At 34.7% G+C, this 22,270-nt stretch overlaps 1 protein-coding gene across 2 annotated transcripts in view; it reads left to right on the top strand.

The window, feature by feature from the left end:
* Window positions 1-1,076: 1,076 nt before the first annotated feature.
* The window catches only part of NMD3 (NMD3 ribosome export adaptor), a 29,970-nt gene continuing 8,776 nt past the window's right edge, over window positions 1,077-22,270 (top strand). The window contains exons 1-12 of one of the 2 annotated variants that reach the window (XM_011967487.1): window positions 1,077-1,193; window positions 5,150-5,230; window positions 6,518-6,646; window positions 6,938-7,028; window positions 9,889-9,967; window positions 10,492-10,588; window positions 12,766-12,883; window positions 14,207-14,352; window positions 18,040-18,152; window positions 18,955-19,027; window positions 21,184-21,290; window positions 21,969-22,039. In XM_011967487.1, the coding sequence (XP_011822877.1) occupies window positions 6,521-6,646; window positions 6,938-7,028; window positions 9,889-9,967; window positions 10,492-10,588; window positions 12,766-12,883; window positions 14,207-14,352; window positions 18,040-18,152; window positions 18,955-19,027; window positions 21,184-21,290; window positions 21,969-22,039 (1,021 nt within the window). In that variant the 5' untranslated portion in view covers window positions 1,077-1,193; window positions 5,150-5,230; window positions 6,518-6,520. The remainder of the gene's footprint in view (window positions 1,194-5,149; window positions 5,231-6,517; window positions 6,647-6,937; window positions 7,029-9,888; window positions 9,968-10,491; window positions 10,589-12,765; window positions 12,884-14,206; window positions 14,353-18,039; window positions 18,153-18,954; window positions 19,028-21,183; window positions 21,291-21,968; window positions 22,040-22,270) is intronic. The other variant, XM_011967494.1, reaches the window with a different exon arrangement.

Here is a 22,270-nt window from a genome sequence, read left to right as displayed (position 1 = left end):
ATGGTGGCTCACGCCTGTAATCCAAACACTTGAGGAGGCTGAGGTGAGTGGATCACTTGAGGTCAGAAGTTCAAGACCAGACTGGCCAACATGGTGAAACCCTGTCTCTACTAAAATACAAAAATTATCCGGGCATGGTGGGGCATGCATGTAATTCTAGCTACTCAGGAGGCTGAGGTAGGAGAATCACTCGAACCCAAGAGGCAGAGGTTACAGTGAGCCGAGATTGTACACTGCACTCCAACCTGGCTGACGGAGTGAGACTCTGTCTCAAAAAAAAAAAAAAAAAAAAGAAGAAAGAAAAAAAACCCAATAAATAAGTAAATAATTATGTACTTACAAACAAAGGGGGACCTGTGTAATGTTTTTGATTGAACTTTGAAAAGTGAAAATCAAAACTCTCTGTTATTTAACAAGTATGGCAAAAAGGCATTCACATAATACGTTTGGAAGTATTTTATATTTAACAAGCATTTATTGAATACCTACTATAAGATGTGTCTGGCATTGTGCTAAGCCCTGGATAGGCGGTACTAAAAACCTTAAAGCACATGTGTGAGAGATTTAAGTTTTGTTTTAGTCAGGTTTTACCTAAGATTTTAAACATTGTTTTACAATTTGAAATTTGAAAAGGACTTGAAATGTAGATGAATAGACTGAACTATTGCGATTCATAGTGTTGTGAGGTACTAATGTACCTTTTTTTTTGTGAAAAAATAAGCAGTTCTCAGGCATTTTAGAAGTACATGATAAACAATTTTAATGCCATTTTGAGATAATTCTCACCTGTTTTTCAGAGCATAACTTCAAGAGACTCTGAACATTTTAGTAGTGATTTGGTGATTGAAATAATAAGATCACTTTAGTAGGTTACTTCAGATTGGCTTTCTCAGTCAGAATTTTACCTTTTTAGTTAAAGCTACTAGTCTAGTTGAAAGTTTTGGAACCATTAAAGTATTTTTGAGTTATGTGCTTCATATCATCCTTGGGTTTTATTATGCCTGGTTAATAATTTGGGTTATATCTGTATATTCAGATGGAAATTTCTGTGTTTCCTGAGAGATGTTGGATTTCAGTATGTTATCTTCTCTTTTAGGTATTTTCAGCCACCAGGAACTTGGATACAGTGTGCTTTAGAATCCAGGGAACTTCTTGCTTTGTGCTTGAAAAAAATCAAAGCCCCTCTGAGTAAGGTAAGTTAAACAGCTAAAATCAGTATTTATAGGTATGTTTTCATTGATGGTCTCATTTTCAGAAAATTCTTGTGAGTAGGTTTTTCAAAAGCAACTTTTTTTTTTTTGAAATGGAGTCTCACACTGTCGCTTGGGCTGGAGTGCAATGGCGTGATCTCTGCTCACTGCAACCTCTGACTCCCGGGTTCACACGATTCTCCTGCCTCAGCCTCCTGAGTAGCTGGGATTACAGGCGCACACCACCACACCTGGCTAATTTTTTGTATTTTTAGTAGAGACAGGATTTCCCGATGTTGACCAGACTGATCTCGAACTCCTGACCTCATGATCCGCCCTCCTTGGCCTCCCAAAGTGCAGGGATTACAGGCATGAGCCAGCATTCCAGCCTCGAAAGTAACTATTAAATGTTAACTATTGTTACCAGTAGCACCCCACTACAAACAATTTTTAAAGTTATATATATTATTTTTATGAAAAGTAAAAATATCTTTTTGCTTTAAAAAGACTTACAGAATTTAATTTTTTTATTTGTTATTTATTGAGAACCTCATGTATAATTTGTAACGGAAATTTTTATGTAAAACCATCACTAAACATAATTGAGATTATAATATTAGAGCTATGTTATTTAGTTTCTTTTTATTGTCATTATTGCTCTGGAAAGAAAATACTTGTGCCTGTCACTGAAAGTCAGTGCATAAATGTATTCAACAAACAAACAGAGTTTGTTTAAAGTACAGTTTATTTCCTGATATAAAATTGAAAGTGATTGACACTTTGAGTTTTCTTTATTTTAAGCTTTATGACTCACTTCTACCATGTTTTTAAAATTGACGAGTTAATAGGTGCAGCACACCAACATGGCACATGTATACATATGTAACAAACCTAAATGTTGTGCACATGTACCCTAGAACTTAAAGTATAATAAAATAGAAAATAAATAAATAGCTACATAGATAAATGGAGAGAAATGCCTTCTTTGAAAAGCAATAATAAAATTGAAAATAGCATCAAAAAAAATTGACTCACATTGAAGACTTTTCTGATTCTCCTTTAAGCTCTAATAAAATTTCATGTAATAGTTTTTTGAAATTTTCTGCCTTTATTTTCCTACTAGGTCCCAGCCAACCCCACAAATTTCTGATGGTCACTTGTTGGCCCTCCTGGCATGAAACTTTGTCTTTTTCCCTTCATATTTTAAAAAACCTTTTTAGGTTTTTTTTTTTTCCGCTCCCCTGTGTTCTTGATGATTTTTACTTTATCTTCCAATCTTTCTAATGAATTGTTTTTTTTTCCAGTAGTAATGTTTTTAAGTTCTAGAGTCTTTCATGTTCTTGATGCATTTTGTTTTAAGATTTTTTGAAGATTTTGATAATAGGAATTTTTTTGTTTGTTTCCTTCTGTTCCCTCATTTGTCTCTGTTTTTTTATGAAGTCAGTTTTTTGTGTATCTTGGTTTTTTGCTTATACTTGGGGTTTTTGTCAAATGTCTAGTGAGTCTTAACAGTTCATTAATTAATTCATCAGATGTTTATTAAGTACTAGCTCTGTGCCAAACTGCTTTTGGTGCTGGGGATATGTGAGTAAGTGAATAAGTGAGTAAGACAATCCCTGTCTTAGGAAGCTTGTATTCTAATTGCACACTAACACGCCAGTGTGGAGCAACATGTTAGTATGCAATGATCAAAATAGGTAGATATATTACATGGTATATTAAAAGGTATAGTCTGTGGAGAAAGGAGCTAGGAAGAGGATAAGAACTGTGCATGGAAGAGTTGAAATTAAAGGTGTTTAGGGGAGGTCTCACTGATAAGGTGACATTTGAGTAAACATTAAAGATGGTAAGGAAGGAAGCTGTGCGGAAATCTGGAAGAAGAGTATTAGGGGTAAAGAAAACAAATGTAGAGACCAAAAGCAAGCACATACTTGTGTGAATAGAACGGAGTGGTGAGGGGAAAAGTAGTTGGGAATAGAGTCAGAAAAGTCATGGAAGGCCACAGTATGTCTGACCTTATAGGCCCTTAATAGAGGCTGTTTCTTATTCTGAGTATAAGCAGTATGGAGGGTGAAGGGCAGAGTAGTGAGATGACATGACTTACTAGTATTCCTCTGGCTACTCTTTTTAGAATGGATGTAAGGAGGTAAAGGTGTAAGTCATTGTAATAATCATGAGAAATGGTTTTGGATCAGCAATGGAGGTGGTCAGAAGTGGACAGATTTTGGATCTATTTTTAAGGTAGTAACATTTACTGATGTAGCTGGATGTGTTAAGAATGCCTTCCACTGTTCGTGACCTGAGCAGCCAAGTCACTGGGTAGGGGATATCAGAGTTCCATCTGTAACTGGTATTTAGATGTCTACTAGACACTTAAGTAGAAATATTGAGTAGGCAGATTGATAAATAAGCCAGTGAGTGGTCCAGTCTAGAGATAATGAATTTAGGATATAGATAGTATTTAAGGTCATGAATCGGATTAGATTACTTCAGGAGTTTACAGAGAGAAGGAAACAAACTGGAGAACTGAATCCTGGAATCATTCCTTTAATGGGTAATGAGGAAGAAATAACTAGGTAATGGAGGAATCAGCAAAGGAGATTGAAAGGAGCTACTAGGGAGGTAGGAGGAAAATTAGGTGAGTGTGATGTCCTGGGAGGAAAGGGAAGTGTTTTAAGAAAGGAGTGACTAGCTATGTGATTTGCAGTTTATGAGTCAAGTCATGAGTTCTGTAGATTTAATAATGTGGACGACCTTAATAACATGGACAATTTCTGTTTAGTGGTGGTGGTAAAGATGTCATTTAAATAGAAATGAAAATGGGAGAAGGAAGATAGACAATTCTTTTGAGATTTGCTGTAAAGGAAAACAAAGAAACAGGGCAGTGGTTGAAGGGGAGGTTTGAGAAGGGACACATGTCTTTTTATTTTATTTTTTGGAGATAAGGTCTTGCTTTATTGCTCAGGCTAGCGTGCAGTGGCGCTGTCATAGCTCACTGCAGCCTCAAACTCCTGGGCTCAGGTGATCCTTCTGCCTCAGCCTCCCAAGTAGTTGGTACTACAAACATGCACCACATCTGGCTGATCTCTCTCTCTCTCTCTCTCTTTCCCCCCTTGTTGTCTAAGCAGATACTTGAGCATCATTCTAGAGTCTGTTCTCTCTTTCCCATATCCAGTTACCATTAAATCTTACAGATTTTTTTTCTACATCACATGAACTGTGCAGATAAACCTAACAGATTTTTATCTCCTAACTAGCCCTTGAATCTGCTTTTGTTATTTCCAATACCTCTCAGTTCAGATCATCTACAATCTGCCCAAATGATTACCGCAGCCCCCATTCTTGTTCTCCCACCCACCCCTTCTCCCCAAACACCCATTCTGGCCATTCTTGAGTTATATTCAGATCTTCACATATAGCAAACTGTTTTTGGGCTATGCAGATGCTGCACATTTAGTAATGAGTTATAGTTGTGGATTTAGTATTCAGTGCATTAAACTTCTCTGATGAATGTCAATTCTTAAAAAAAAAAAGTCACAGAATATAGAAAGAATAATCCAAGTGGAAACTTTTGTTCATGAAGTTACTAATAGATAATGAGGTCACCAGGTCTTTGCTTTCTTCTGGAAAATATAATTTCCTTTTAAAGGACAGTGTGCCCTTTTTTCTTTTTTTTTTTTTTTTTTTAAGGGAAAAGAACTTTTTTCCTATGCAAATACTTTAAGTTTTGCTTAAATTATATCAGTTGCATTAATATAGTCATTGGGTTATCCTTTGATTTGCTGCTATTGTTACATAACTGATGATTAATCTTTTTTTGTGGTGATGGTATGTAGTGATGCTGATCACAGATTCCTTAAGCATCTTATGAAATCTGTTTATTGATGATTTGTTCTTTCGCCTTTTTTTTTCTCCTCAGGTGAGAACTTAAGTTTCTCTTTGTTTGTGTTTTATTAAAGGTACGGCTTGTAGATGCAGGCTTTGTTTGGACTGAGCCTCATTCTAAGAGACTTAAAGTTAAACTGACTATTCAGAAAGAGGTAAGCGGTACATAATTTTCTCAGCGTGGTTAAAAGTACAGGTAGTGAAAATGAGGACCTAGTGATAAGTTATTTTATGGCTTGAACAGCTTAAAAGAAAAAGAGTACGCTCAATTTTAGCTGTTCGTTTTCTTTTGAGCATCTGTACAAATAGATCACAAGTAAGAGTAGTCATTGCTTCTGATTAGCAGACTTACTGATCTTTTCCAGAGTTATTTTTATTAGGAAAAGGACTGAAGTGAAAACATGGGCTAAGGTACTGATTCTCAAACTTGGCTACTCATTGTAATGACTCATCATAACTGAAGCAAAAATTCTCTGTATGTGAGGCCTGGGAATCTGTACGTAGGTTGAGTATCCCTTATCTGAAATGCTTGGGACAAAAAGTGTTTTAGATTTTGGATTTTTTGGATTTTGGAATTTTGCATTGTACTTACTGGTGGAGCATCCCTAATTCAAATACAGAATGTTCCGGTGAACATTTTCTTTGAATGTCAATTAGAAACTGAAGAAGTTTCAGATTTTGAAGCTGAAATTTCAGGTTTTGGGTTTTTGGATTTGGAATGTTCAATCTCTATTTTAAAAACTTCCCGTGTGATTTCTGATCAGCTATGTTTGGGAACCATTTAATTAGGGAATTTTTTTTTTTTTTTTTGATAAGTTTTCCTTATTTTTTTCTTCTAAGGATGATTTTTCTATATAAACATGTATAGGCTGGGCATGGCGGCTCACACCTGTGATCCCAGCACTTTGGGAGGCCAAGGTAGGCAGATCACTTGAGCCCAGGAGTTCGAGACCCCGTCTCTACTAAAAATACAAAAGTCAGCCAGGCATGGTGGCGTGTGCTACTCAGGAGGCTGAGGTGGAGAATCACTTGAGCCCAGGAGGCGGAAGTTGCAGTGAACCAAGATCGTGCCAGGCTGGGCAACAGGCAGAGTGAGACCCTGTCTCAAAAAAGTGTGTGTGTGTGTGTGTGTGTGTGTGTGTGTGTGTGTGTATATATATGTATGTAAAATATACACAGAATATTCTCACAACCACTTCAGCTAAAGAAAAATTTGAAATGCTGATCTAACAAATCATAGGAATTAAATCTATATACCGTTCTTGAAATAGTATAACTGGTTTTTATGACTTTGAATTTGAGGACATTTGATTGATTAATGGTGAAAAAAACATTAATGGAAAAAGTTTTCAATTAAATATTAAAGGTTCTTCTTTTAAAGAAAATACTCATTATTAAGCAAAACCAAAAGAATGAAGGAGTGTGATTGTTTTCTTTATCAGGTGATGAATGGTGCTATCCTTCAACAAGTGTTTGTGGTGGATTATGTTGTTCAGTCTCAAATGTGTGGAGATTGCCATAGAGTAGAAGCTAAGGATTTCTGGAAGGCTGTGATTCAAGTGAGGCAAAAGGTAATGAGAGAAGATGATGAGTGAGTCCTACATCTTGTATTTCATCTTTGTCAATTATAAGATAGCTAGTAAAACCTCTTTCCCTTCTTTCTACATCCTGTGGGTACCAGGGATAGTCTGATTCCCTGAGCATTCACCTTTGGAAATAGATCTTTATTACATTTTAGATAATCTTTAAAGATTGTTATTGTTTGAAAAATCAGTGTGCTGTATCTGTAGATGGTATGTGTGTCGTATACCTATAAATGGCTTTTTGTGGGGCATTTATTGATCAAATAATTTATATTTTAGACTTTGCACAAAAAAACTTTCTACTATCTGGAACAGTTAATTCTGAAATATGGAATGCATCAGAATACGCTTCGTATCAAAGAGATTCATGGTGAGTTAAAACTCAAAAGCATTTGAAATGATGTCGGATTTTTATTTCAACATACCTAAGTAATCTTATTTTTACTGATAATATCTGGATTAGTACTGTCCAAAAGAACTTTCTGTTAGAAAAAAAAGAAAAAAAAAAAAACTTAGTTCTTTATCTGCATTGTCCAGTATGGTATAGTCACTAGCCATGTGTGGCTGTTGAGTACTTGAAATGTGGCTAGAGCAACTGAGAAACTGAATTTTTAATTTTCTCCCAATGTCAAACATAGTTATCTTTTTGTGTTTCATATCTAATAATATTTCTTGAGGTTTCTCTTTAATATATATACATACATACTTCTGTCCAATCTTGCTCTCAGTTATGTGAGTGACATTGGAAAGAGTTAGAAAGCTTGCCTTCTTTCTACCTAGCGTTTAATTAACCTCTTGAAGTTTTTTAAGAACTTGTCCATTAAGCCATCCTACTTGATATCTCTTAGGGGATGTCTTTTTAGTTTCTTTTATGATATTCACCTCTTGAGTATTCTACCCTTTGAGTCAATTTTAATACCCTTTTCCAAGAAAAAACATTTCATCTAGCTTTTTAGATTCTTGGTATAAAATTGAACAAATGTAATAAATCTCATCTGTAACTGTAGTTATGTCCTCTTTATTGTTCCTAATGTTTATCTTTTCTCTTTTTCTACTCAGCTCACCTTAGACTTGCAACTTTTATCTATTATGCTTTTTCAAAACACTATTTTTAGTTTTATTTTAAACAATCTTTTTCTCAATTTTGGTTTTTAACACTAATCCCTTCAACTCTCTTTAGTTCTGTTTTGTTTTAATTAATTGAAAGCTTAGTTTATTTTTAATTTCTAGTAAATATATTTAAGGTCATAAATTTTCTTCTGAGCACCATAATGGGTCTGTAGCTGGTACTTATAGCTACCTTTTTCCACTGCCCATTGTGTATTTTATTTGACCTCAGCTGTTTCATGCTTTTGGGTACTTACTTAGGTGTGGAATTACCAAGTCATATGGTAAATTTATGTTTAATATAAAGAAACTGCCAAACTGCTTCAGAGTGGCTGTACCATTTTACATTCCTGCCAGCAATATTTCTCCATATCCTCCTCAACACTTGTTACTATATTTTTGTTTATAGCCATTCTAGAGGGTGGTATGAAGTGGCATCTCATTGTGGTTTTAATTTCCATTTTGCTAATGACTAATGATGTTGAGCATATTCTGGATACAAGTCTCTTACTGCATATATGGTATGCACATATTTTCTCCTAGTGTGTAGGAGAAAATTCACACCGGATATTCTTAATGGTGTCCTTTGAATTGCAAAAGTTTTAAATTTTGATGAAGTCCAGTTTATCAAGTTTTTTCTTTTAATTGTGATTTTGGGGTTATGCTTAAAAACTGTCTAATCAAGGTCACAAAGATTTTCCCCTATAGTTTAGGTCTTATATATTTAGGTCTTATTTGAGTTAATTTTTGTGCAGGGTATGAGATAAGTGTCTAAACTCATATTTTTCTGTGTGGATATTCTTCGTCCCAGTGAAAACTCTGTCCTTTCCTCAGTGAATGCCTTGGGTCTGCTGTCAAAGATCTAGTGATTGTAAATGTAATGGTTTATTTCTAGAATCTCAAGTCTACTCCCATTGATCTATATATCCATCCTTATATTAGTACCATGCTGTCTTGAATACTTACTAAAGTTAGTGAGTTTTGATATTAAGTGTGTAATGTTCATTTTCTTCAAAATTGTTTTGGCTATTCTGGGTACTTCTAGTATTGGCTGTTTTGATAATTGTATTTAGTTGAGTTATTTGCAAGAATATGTTTAATTTTTCTCAACTAGGTAGGTTTGCCTTTGGCTATTCCTTTCTCGATGATTCCTAGTGCTACTGCTTTGTGATGAGATAATATTGTCTTTAGTAATTTCTACTGTTTAGGATTTATTGAAATTGTTTTTCTGTTTAAAATCTTAATACATGTTTTTTAACTGAATGTTTTATGAATGTTTGAAAAAATATGTATTCTTTCTTAGAACTGTGTTCTATAATCTCAGTTAACTCGACCTTGATAGTTGGTTATTCAAGTTCTGTGAATTGTTACTTTTTTTTGTCAATTTTATCATTTTGGTTTTGAGAGAGTCCTATTCTAGTCCTTCACAATGATTGTATGTGTTAATATGTGTTAATTTTTTTCTTTTCTTTTTCTAATAGTTTTTGTTTTCTGTATCTCAGATAGTTTCCTGTTATCTTCTTGGTAGATTAATCCGTTTATTACGTAAAATAACTTTCTTTTTTTTTGAGACGAAGTCTTGCTCTGTCACCCAGGCTGGAGTGCAGTGGTGCAATCTGGACTCACGGCAACCTCCGCCAATTGGGTTCAAGCAATTCTCCTGCCTCGGCCTCCCGAGTAGCTGGAATTACAGGCACGTGCCACCGCATCTGGCTAATTTTTTATATTTCTAGTAGAGACGGGGTTTCACCAGGATGGTTTTGATCTCCTGACCTCATGATCCACCTGGCTCAGCCTCCCAAAGTGCTGGGATTACAGGCATGAGCCACGGCACCCGGCTGTTCATGAATTTCTTTGTTGTTTTTCTGTCCCCCTTGGCCTTGAGTTTTATTTTTTCTAGAATTAAAATTATGAGTTTTATTTTCATTTGCTGATTTATTTTGTCTGTCTTTTTGCCAAAGAAGTCTTAAGTGGTATCTCTAATCTGTTGTGACTACAATAGAGTTTTCTAATAATTTGATTTTGTTTAAAACAGATATAATGTGTATAATATAGTCATGTTAGTAGAGGAGAATTCTATTTTGCATAATTATTTTCATATGGCTTTTTTTTTTTTTTTTAAGATGGTCTGGATTTTTATTATTCCTCAAAACAACATGCTCAGAAGATGGTCGAATTTCTTCAGTGTACAGTTCCCTGTAGGTATGTTCGGGACCTGATTGTGACTAAGTCTAAGGACCCGGGAATGGATGTGGATCACATATATTCTTCAGGCTCAGACAACTTCTCTTTAAAATTGTAGTAGAGATGATACTTACACAATCAGGAAGCATATATTGGGTTAACCACACACTCATAGAGGAGGTAGGACTTGTGCTCCAAAGATCGGGAAATTTTCATAGCTGGAGTTTATATTGAAAGGTACTATTAGTGTAAACAGACTTGCAGTGGGCGTTAGTGTGACTTTCAATAATGCTATATAGAAAGTAGATTGGTCTGAGCCAACAGCGTGTTCTAGAGGTTTGGTAGAAAAGGTAGGGCTTAGTCAGAATGGTGAAGGTTTTGAAATGCAAGTGGAGGACACTAGGTTTTTACCAGAGGAGGCGTCAGGAAGCCATTTTAGACTTTGGACAATGATGGTTTGATTTAATGAAAATTGATATTCCTGAGTCTATACAAGTTAATGACCTTTGTCTTTATATTATTACTAACTTTTTTCTTAATAGATACAAAGCATCACAAAGACTGATCTCTCAAGATATCCATAGTAACACATACAATTACAAAAGCACTTTTTCTGTGGAAATTGTTCCAGTATGCAAGGTATTTTTTTTTTTTCATTTAATCCATATCTGTAAAAGGGTACAAGTAATTAATTGGTATATATGTAATTTGTAGCTCCTGGTTTTCGTCTAGGGTTGGTTAAAAATTTAGAATAAGTTCCTTAAGTGATTTCTAACATATTCAGCCTTGTTAAAAGATATATGTTTTTAAAAAAATCATGCTTATAATTATGAATTGACATGCCTTTTATTTTGGTGTATTAAAATGAAAAGACCTGGTTACAGTTGATAAAAGTCTATATTGTTTAAAATTTGTGATCCTGTGAGCCTATGTGATAGCTCAGTGAAATTGAATAAAAGAAATGACATAAAATCATTATTAGTGAGCCACTTTGTGGAACATATACAAACTAAATTTTGGCAAGAAATTAAAGAATATTGGGATAATGTGAAAATGAGATCATAAAATCATTTTTATGATTTTAAAACATAAGCTGAATAAAACATTTAAAATGTAGATTATTTCATTTTATTGTACTAAGATAAAACTCTGCTTCAAAAAATACACGAATTACAATTCAATAAATAGTTGTTGAGTATCTATTGTATAGAAGGCTGTGTACTGAGGATTGTATAACTATAGGTCTTTGCCATGTAAGAATTTATATGTCAGTATTAAACCACTAATAATAACTGCCATTATTTATTATGACCATTCTGCATAAAGTTAATGTAGATACTTTACACCTCATTCTCATCTGATAATAACTGAGGTAAGCCATATCATTTTGAAGACGAGGAAATTGAAGTTTGAAGAGGTTAGACAGTTTGCCCAAAGTTACATGATCACAAAATGATGAAGCTAGGATTTGCACCCAGGTCTGTGTCTCTAAAGCTTTAAAGCTGCTATTGCTGTTTTATAGTATGTACTAGGGATGAAATGATAGCTTAAAATAGGGTCAGCAAACTTTCTTTGTAAAGAGCCAGATGGTAAATTTTTTTAACTTTTAGGCCGTATAATCTCTTTTGCAGCTACTCAGTTTTGCTATTGTTGTATAAAAGTAGCATGGGTAATATGTAAAGGAATGTCAGGGCTGTGTTCCGGTAAAACTTTATTTACAAAAACAGATGTTGGGTCAGATTTGTCCTGAGGGTGGCATTTTGCCAACCTCTGGTTTAAAACAGTGAATGTTTCCCTGATACAAAGCTTGAGCAATATGAATTTAGGTGTGAGGGCATATTTAGGCCTTGTGTAACTGAGTTTTACACATGTAAAAATTAACATATGTCTTAAACTATGTAAAAAAGTATATTTGTTTATCTTTGGAAACTCATGTATTAAAAAACAAGGACTGGACTAATAGCTGTTATGATTGTGAATAGATACACCTTAAAATATAACTCAGATCTTTTTTGTATTTTAATTCAGTTTAAAAACATATGTTGCTGCTTCATGTCTCCCAATATAAATGAATACGTGACTTTTTTGGGCTTAAATCTTTGATTGTATATTGGCACATGTAGCCATGTAAGAGAAATATGTTCCTTTGAAGTTTATTTTTAATGGAGATTGAAAGAAGTCACAGGTGGATTTATAGAATCACTCTCCTCCTGATTTTTATAGTACTCTGTTTAGAATGTACGCTGTATTAACATGTAGAGTGATGAGGCATTTACACTGCAGTAAAATGGAAATAATAATAGCTTGGCGAATAGGCCCTGGATTTCTTTCTTTCTTTTTTTTTTTTTTTGACACAGTTTTGTTGTCACCTAGGCTAGAGTGCAGTGGCACCACCTCAGCTCACTGAAACTTCGCCCTCCTGGGCCCAGGCTGTCATTCCACCTCAGCCTCCCAAGTAGCTAGGCCCACAGGCATGCACCACCATGTTTGGCTAATTAAAATATATATATATGTGAAAACAGGGTGTCCATATTGTCCAGGTTGCACTTGAACTCCTGGCCTCAAGGGATTCTCCCATCTTGTCTTCCCAGATTGCTGGAATTATAGGAGCGAGCCACCGTGCTCAGCCAGGATTTTTTTTAAAGCATTTTTATTAAGACAAAATGCCTGTCATAATTAAGGTCTGATTCTTTAGTCTCTTTGTTGATTGGTAAATTGAAAATAACGTTTTGGTTGATCAAGTACAATTGGATTGGGTGTTTATTGAACTGTTATTTAGGATATGCCTCATTCTAAATGTTAGTTCTTATGCCTAGGATAATGTTGTCTGTCTGTCTCCAAAACCGGTGCAAAGCCTGCGAAATATGAACCAGATTTGTGTGTGTATTCGAGTAACCAGTGCCATTCACCTCATTGATCCAAACACCCTACAAGGTAAATTCTGGAAATGATTTTCCTTGACAATTTTGTTCTGTATGATGAACAATAATAATTCGTGTTGTTAATTTTTCAGGCATTCTTGCTAATATTGTTTTGAAACGTTAGTTAAAATTTGTGCTATTGTTTAATACAAAACACTGGAAATACAAGACTTTGATTAGTTGCTCTTGTATTTTTTATTTAAAGAAACAATTCTGTTAACTTTTACATATTTACTGGTTTATTCCATTGATTTTTACTGAAATTGACTTTTTTTGTTTTTTGAGATGGAGTCTAGCTCTATCGCCCAGGCTAGTGTGCAGTGGCGCAATCTTGGCTCACTGCAACCTCTGCCTCCCAGGTTCAAGCGATTCTCCTGCTGCAGCTTCCCAAGTAGCTGGGATTACAGGCGTCCACCACCACGCCCAGCTAATTATTGTATTTTTAGTAGACACTGTGTTGGCCAGGCTGGTCTCGAATCCTGACCTTGTAATCTCCCCGCCTTGGCCTCCCAAGGTGCTGGGATTACAAGTGTGAGCCACCACCTCCAGCCTGAAATTGATTTACTTACCTCATTTAATTTTGGGGACTATTAAGTCCATTGCCAAAATTTGGTGTCTAGCAGTTATTTTAAATTTTGGAACATTTGGCTTTTTGTGGCCCATTGGAGTGTTTAATTTGAATATGAATTTTAGCTGATTTTGTTATTACTGTAGATCATTTTTTCACATTCTCTATAGAGTAAATTATTTTTTAAGACCACATTTTAGTAGGTATCTTAGTATTTGGATATATCTTCTACTTGATCTTTTTCATGTATTTTCTGTAATATAAGTTTCCTTTATGCAAAAAGTGAGTTTATTTTGATATTTTTCTGGAAAGTGATTCATTAGCTTTATCAGTTAGGATTCCTAAGTTAAAGATCTGTTTGCAATATTGAGATGGACATTCTTTACCTATCTGGTAGAACTAGGCTTTATTTCCCGTAAACTAAGCAGCTAAGATGACAGATATGTTTCTAAAATAAAGTGCCAGCACATGAAACAACTATACCACTGATTGGATCTGATCTTATTTAAAAGGCACTTAGCCCTGTGGCATTCTGGTTATAGTAACTATTTAAGATATGTTTGACATCTGATATATTTTTCTTGTGCTTTGAGAAGTTTGTGGTTGGTTTATAGGAGTAATTGATGACCCTAAGGAGTGAGTGGACACTAGTTCTGTTGACCTGCCACTTCCCAGTTGGCATCTACCAGTTTCTTCTTAGTTAATACATTTGATGACTCTGAAATATATAGTTTTTCTTATGTTTTTGTGTTCTATCCTTATTTTTAGTTGCAGATATTGATGGGAGCACTTTCTGGAGTCACCCTTTCAATAGTTTATGTCATCTCAGACAGCTAGAGGAGTTTATTGTGATGGAATGCAGCGTAGTCCGAGATATAAAACGTACTGCAGGTGCTGGAATGATATCAAAAAAAGTAAGCTACATCCTACCTGCCAGTGAATTTTTTTTCCTCAGTTATTATTGTTTCAGTCCCTCTTTAAAATAAAAATTTGTTGGTGATTCCACAGTATGGAATCCAAACTTAGCACCACATTAGGACAAAAGTTCTTTTTTTTTTTTTTTTTTTTTTTGTCTTTTTAATGTGTGGCCTTTGTGGAAATTATTAGACTTAGAATGTTAATTTATTCTCTTTTGTGTAGGAAAATCTTTTAAATGTTTACTCCATTATATAAAAAAGAGGCTTTTCTTTGCTTTATTTTTATAGAGGAGGACCTTTATTTTTGTAGTGGTTATCTTGACTTTTAAAAAGTCATCACCAAATACTAAATACTTAAGTGTGCATCTCTCACACACAGGAATATTTTTCTACATAATGAAAACATTGTTACCATACCTATAAAACATGTAGTCTACACAGTATTCTGCTCTTATCCAAGGGGATACTGTAATTCCAAGACCCCCAGTGGGTTTTTGAAACCACAATAGTACCAAACTCTATGTATATTGTTTTTTCCTATACAAACATACCTATGATAAAGTTTAATTTATAAATTAGGCACAGTAAGAGATCAACGATAATAATAAAATAAACCAATTATAACAATATACTGTAATAAAAGTTGTGTGAATGTAGTCTCTTTCTCAAAGTTGTCTAACTCTACTCTACCAACCTATTTTTGGATAGCAATTAACTGTGGGCAGATGAAACCTTTGAAAGGGAAACTGTGGATAAGGGGGGATTATTGTATTCAGATTTCCTCATTTGTCCTGAAAGTGTCTTTTATGCCTTGTTCAAACAGGTATTCAATTGGAGATCACATATTAAATGGGAATATTATATCTTTTTAGTCTTTTTTTTTTTTTTTTTTTTGGAGTTGGAGTCTCGCTCTGCTGCCCAGGCTGGAGTGCAGTGGCCGGATTTCAGCTCCGCCTTCTTTTTTCTTTTATTGGTTATGATACCAACTTCCTTAGACAACTAGTGCATTTATCTTGTAGAATACTCCACCTTCTAAATCTATCTTGTTTCCTCATGATGCCATTTAACTTGCTTCTTAATTCCTTGTGTTTCCTCTAAACTGGAAAGTTGATCTAAAGGTTTGGTTAAGTTTAGGTTAAATTTTTCTTGCCAGAACAGTTCAGAGGTGATGCATGTAAAAGAGACAAGTAATGTCTGACTGTTTCACTTGTTAACATAGCGATAGATTCCTCCATTGTAATGTTAGGATTTTTTTTCCTTTTAACCAGCAAGCAATCTGTGGCTTAATACTGTAATAATATGCAAGTATTGAGTTCCTGTTATTTCTTTTTTTTTTTTTCTGGCTTTAGCATCTGTTGATAATTCTTGCCCGTAAATTAGTTATTTTATTTAGGGTTACAGAATCGTGCATTTTCTATTTGTATTCTACATTTATTAGCTGTCATTCTTAAAGAAGAGCTTTTCATTATTAACTAGGGGCTATGTAGCATTCCTGAAATGCTCATCTGCATGCATTCTTTTAATTAATTATGGTCTTGCCATGTTGTTTGGGCTGGAGTGCAGTGTGGCTTCATAACTCGATGTAGCTTCAAACTCCTGGGCTCAAGTGATCCTCCTCCCTCAGCCTTGTAAGTAGTTGAGACCACAAGTATGTGCCACCATGCCCAGGTAATAAATTAGCTAATTTTTTTATTTCTTTGTAGAGATGGGGTCTCCATGTTACTCAGGCTGGTCTCAAACTCCTGAGCTCAAGCAATCCTCCTTCCTTGGCCTCCCAAAGTGTTGGGATTACAGGCATGAGCCACCTCCTCTGGCCTATGCATAAATTATTAATTCTTTTAGTAAATATTTTTAGAGTAAAGAGTTGATCTAGGAGTCATTTCCAGTGGTGAAAATTAGCTTACACATACAGGTGGTGTCTCTGTGACTATCATTATGATCTCATGAAGTATAAGTATTATATATTACTGTATTTTCTTTTGTTTTCTTCTTCTCCCCTCCTCTCCCTTCGTCTTTTCTTTTCCTTTTTTTTTTTTTTTTTAAAGACACAAGGTCTCACTCTTTCTCTCAGAGCTGGAGTTCAATGGTATGATCATAGGTCATTGGGACCTTGAGCTTGTGTGCTCCAGTGATCCTACCACCTCACACCTCAGCATGCTGTCATACCTAATTTCTATTTTTTAATTTTTTGTAGAGTCAGTCTCACTATTTTTTCAGGCTGGTTTCAAACAATCCTCCTGCCTCCCTTATAGGCATGAACATGAGTGCCTGGACTTTCTTTTTTTAAAAATCCTCATATTGCCCCAAATTTTTTCAATGGGAGCCCCCTCAGAATGGTTCCTATTGTTGTTTTGACATAACTTTCCTAGTCTTTGAAAGCATCCTTGATTTCTGGCACAACACAGCATTCAGGTGTTCCAAAATCACATGTATGGTTTCTAACCCATATCTGAAATCAAATGTTTCTTCAAAGATGAAAGTCTGGCTTCTTTTAGTGTGAAATAGTATCTAGAGACTCCCAGGATAAGCGTGTGTGTGTGTGCGCGCGCGAGCTAATAATGCTTCTTGAGACAAAAATAACTTGTGATAATTTGGGAAAAATCAATAGAAATGGAAGACAGATGACTTTCTACATTTTATTTAAAAATTAAGGTAATATACTTAAGGGCAAACTTTTCATTTATAATAAATGTAGAGTACCACTTCCCCTCAGGCAGACAGAAAACCAGATGTTATATTTTCTTGGTTTTTAAAAGACAGCTAGAAGAGGTTAATAAATTTCTTACAAGTAGAAGAAGTCTAATATTTAGAAAGTAAATCCTGTTAAATAAAATTTAGTTTCCCTATTAATTGACTTTTCTTTTGCAGTTCTTAAGTTTGAGACTTGTCTTTTATTTCAGTTTCTCCTTCCACTCTATTTCTTCTTTTTTTTTTTTATTTCTTTTTCTTTGACCAACTGCAATAAGAAATACTGATTCTTTTCATAACTTTATTTTGAGATTCCTTAATTTTATTTATAACTGTTAGTATTTTGCTCTTGATCTCACTTTAGTTGGTCTGTCTTTGTTGTTAAAGGTGTTGGCATGTTGGAAAGGTAATTAATAGTTTTCTAGTTTAAAAATCGGAATGTTGTTTCTGCAATATGTGTGTGTATATATATATATATGAATGATTGTACTCTACACTAGTAGATACTTGAAAAACTAATTCGATAAAGATTTGGCTTCTCTAGTGGTTTACTACTAGGATTTCTAGGCTGTCTTGTCTGAACCCTTGTGTCAAGAAAGAGTTTGCTTGGAATACTTTCTTGCTTTAAGATTCCCCTACCTTTTCACTTATTTTGTTCACTCTGCCTATATTGGCCCATCTTCCTGTGAAAACATTTCTTTTCAAAATTCTACATATATATATTTTTAGGGAAATTGTTAATGTTTCGTGAAAGTCTTGAATAAAATCTTAGAAAAAGTCAATGATTTATTTTTATGAATTGCTTGTGAGTCTGTCAGTACTCATGATTCAGTAATTTGTTAATTTTGACTGTGTTTCACGTATCAGAAAAATAAAAAAAAATTTCTGTCTTTAAAAATTAGAAAACCAAAAATCAATATTGTATTTAACTTTTCTCTGAGATGCTTTTAGAGTTACGTTTAGATTATTGAAGAGTACATTTTCTTTCCTCTTAAGCATGCCCTCGGGGAAGTCTGGGTACAGAAGACATCTGAAATGAATACAGATAAACAGTATTTTTGTCGTACTCATTTGGGACATCTTCTAAATCCCGGAGACCTGGTGTTAGGGTTTGTATTATTTCATATTTTAAACTGCCAAGTGGGATTGCAAATTTCCTTTGGGAACCAGCAAAACTACCTAAAATACTAACATTGCTTACTCTAAAAAGATCGAAGGGTTCTTAGGAACCTTGTAACTCATTTTATTGTTGATAACTAAATTAAACTGCGGGTTGGACAGAAGCCCATAGTTACTCCATTTTGGTTATAATCTTAAAGAGTAATTTGTTCTAACATTTTGTTAATTGAACCTTGAAGTTATGTGGTTATATGCATATTCAGAGCTGCTTTTGCAGATTGGGTTGTTTTTTATTGTGCATTTGCTACTGATCAGGTAACTCACTTTTAAGATATGGCAACTATTTATACAAAGGCTTGTAAAGGCATACATCAGTTCTTTCTGAATCAGCGCTTATCAGTGAGTGTCTGATTAAATCCTCAAATATTACTTTTGCTTTTAGGATTTCAGTTTCTTTTACTAGAGAATGAAGTTTTTTTCTGTTTTGTTTAAAATAAACTAGAAGGAAGCATCTAATTGAGTTCTAAAGTTGGACTGATATGTAAGTCTGTTTTGCTTTTACAGATGTATGGCAAGGTGGACAATAATTGATTATAAATGAAACTCGGAGTTCCTTATTATCTTTACCAGCATCTACAGAAGCATGTTCATTGTGTAATAAATGACAGAATTTTTAAAGTGGGAAGCGTATTAAATGTTTGATTTTTAGGAAGTTTTAGGTGATATCCATAAAATAAAAAGTTACACACAAAGGGTAAATGGTCACTGAGTTTTTCATTGTTTACATTTCAGGTTTGATTTGGCCAATTGTAACTTAAATGATGAGCATGTCAACAAAATGAACTCGGATAGAGTTCCAGATGTGGTAAGGCTTTAGATTTTTCCCTTTTTTCCTGTGTTAAAGAGGATGAATGTAACTCTTAGGGGTACGAGGTAGGTAGGAGTTCATTCACACTTTTGAAAATAACAAATCAATTTAGAGATTTCTGAAACTGCAGATAAGGTATAATAGCAAGAGTCTTTTTTTTTTTTTTTTTTTTTTTTTTTCTTAAAGAAACGGGAGGCTGGGTGTGGTGGCTCAAGGCTGTAATCCCACCACTTTGGGAGGCCTAGGCAGGTGGATCACCTGAGGTCGGGAGTTCGAGACCAGCCTGACCAACATGGAGAAACCCTGCCTCTATTAAAAATACAAAAAAATTAGCTGGGCATGGTGGTGCATGCTGGTAATCCCAGCTACTTGGGAGGCTGAGGCAGGAGAATCACCTGAACCCGGGAGGCAGAGGCGGAGGTTGCAGTAAGCTGAGATTGTGCCATTGCACTCCAGCCTGGGCAACAACAACAGAACTCTGTCTCAAAAAAAAAAAAAAGAAAGAAAGAAAGAAACGGGAGTCTTGCTTTATTGCCCAGGCTTGCATGCAGTCATGATCGTCACTCACTGCAGCTCAAAATTCTGAGCTCAAGTAATCCTCCCACCTCAGCCTCCTGAGTCGCTGAGACTACAGGCACATGCCACCACTCGCAGCTAATGTTTAAAAAATGTTTTGTAGAGACGGGATCTTGTTGTGTTGCTCAGGCTGGTCTGGAACTCCTGGCTTCAAGTGATCCTCTGACCTCAGCCTCTCAAGTAGGTGGAATTACAGGTGTCACCTATCATGCCTGGTTTCATTTTAAATAATTTTTCTTGGTGGGGTAAATCCAAGATTTATTGTGATTTTTTGTTCCTCTTCTAATCACATTTGCATTCTCTCTCAAAATACCTGATATTATCTGTAGAGCAAAAATAAATTTAGCCGGGTGCGGTGGCTCACGCCTGTAATCCTAGCACTCTGGGAGGCTGAGGTGGGCAGATTGCTTGAGCTCAGGAGTTTGAGACCAGCCTGGACAACACAGTAAAACCCCATCTTTTAAAATATAAAAAATTAGCTGGGCATGGTAGCATGCACCTGTAGTCCCAGTTACTTAGGAGGCTGAGGCAGAAGAATTGCTTGAACTTGGGAGGTAGAGGTTGCAGTGAGCCAAGATCATGCCACTGCACTCCAGCCTGGGCGACAGAGCGAGACTCCATCTCCAAAAGATAAATAAATAAATTTGCAGCTAAAAATGGTGACATTTAGCATTTATTCAGGTTCATTTTTATTAGGCTCACTTCGTTTCACATATATTGTTCAGTTAAGAAGGCATTTAGAGTTAAGGCTGTTATTCAAAGCTGAATAAAATGTCAGTGAAAAATAATCTTCACAGTATCAAGTCTTGGAAAAGACTATTAATTCTGAAAAATCTGTTCTAACATGATGAGGTTAAGGATCATGAGAAACAGTGAATGAAATTAGTGTGAAAGACCCTGTCTTCTATACTTGCTTAATCTTTTAGAATAAACATTGATATCTTTAGCAGTGAGCAAAAAAAAAAAAAAGAGCCATGACAAATCAAGGACTCCGACCACCTGCCCAGTTGTGCTTTTATTAGTTCATAAATTAGGAATAACAGCATGGTTGGAGTGTAAGTCTAAATAGGTATTTCTAACAAGGTCATGAGAGGAGATCATGGCAATCTTACAAGATTTTGTGTTTTGTAAAATTATTTTCATTCTATAAGCATTCTAAGATACGTTGTGAAAGTTATATATAGTTCTGTAAATGCTTATTGGTGAGAATAAGAGAAAGAAAAAGTATCTACTTGTGATATTCAGAATGATTTATATGAATGGTGGCTGAAAGCTGAAGTTTGAGTTAAAAGAAAACTGCAGTTTTTGTTATTAAGAAAAATAGTATTCAACCACTGAAAAACTTTAGTGAATTTTAACAATTATACAAATAATGCTTGAATCCATTCTCATAAAAAGTTAAAATACATGGAGAAAAATTTTAAAATTTTTCTATTGACACTGCCTCAACATCCCTTCCCCTTTCTCCTGAGGTGTAACCACTGTCATTAGTTTGGTCATTTTTTAGCTTTACTGAATTTTGTGGCCTCACTGTATAGTTCCCATTCTTTATAACTTTACAAGTATTTATCTTGCAGGTATTAATCAAGAAGAGCTATGACCGGACCAAACGTCAGCGTCGTAGAAACTGGAAATTGAAAGAGCTTGCAAGAGAGAGAGAAAACATGGATACAGATGATGAAAGGTCTCGCTTTTCTTTAAATCTCTTATGTTGTCTCAAAGGAAATATTTATGATAAATACTTTTTATGTTGTAAAGAAATAGGCATCACATAATTGATCCTTGCACTCTATTATAATCTTGGATTCTTATCAAGGTATTAATGGAATCAGTATAAGATGATATAAAGACATTTAACACAGATTTAGTAATTATCTCCTGGTTTATGACCTAATAATTGTAGTGTTAATGTAAACAATTCATTTGAAAAGTTAAAATATAGTCATACTTTGCTTAACAGTGGGCATACCTTCTGAGAAATACATCATTAGGTGATTTTGTTGTGTGAACATCATAGAGTATGTGGCACATGACTTTATAACAAATAATTACATTATGAATATCACAAATAGCAGATGAGTACTTCTAGCTTGAGATAAAAAGGAAACAGCTCATTGATGCCAAGTGTGTTATTTCTCAAATAATTTAAGCAGAAATGAAGACAATGTTCTAAAACAGTTTATTGAATGATTCAAAAAGTGGCTTTACTGATGAAGATGCCAATGTCTAAGAAAAATGAGTTTATATAAAATTGTATCATGAAATGTGAGTGGGAAACAGCAGTATGTCTACATAGTCCTTAAAATGAAGAAAATATAACTGTATATTTTTGCTGATGAAATATTTAAATGTTTATTTAAAGGCAATACCAAGATTTTCTTGAAGATCTTGAAGAAGATGAGGCAATTAGAAAAAATGTCAACATTTACAGAGGTTGGTGTTCTAGGAGTGTTTAAGTCATTTGTTCTGTATATAAGTACAGTTCCTAGTGTGAATATTTTGGTATCTTAAGCTTTGATTCTCATAAATGTCTTTTTTTTTTTTAATTTATTTATTATTATTATACTTTAAGTTGTAGGGTACATGTGCATAACGTGCAGGTTTGTTACATATGTATACTTGTGCCATGTTGGTGTGCTGCACCCATCAACTCGTCATTTACAT

Source organism: Mandrillus leucophaeus, unplaced genomic scaffold (assembly GCF_000951045.1).
Source record: "Mandrillus leucophaeus isolate KB7577 unplaced genomic scaffold, Mleu.le_1.0 Scaffold1198, whole genome shotgun sequence".
NCBI classification, from domain to species: Eukaryota; Metazoa; Chordata; class Mammalia; order Primates; family Cercopithecidae; genus Mandrillus; species Mandrillus leucophaeus.
The sequence above is the reverse complement of the archived record's forward strand: the minus strand, read 5'-3'. Positions and strand labels throughout refer to the sequence as shown.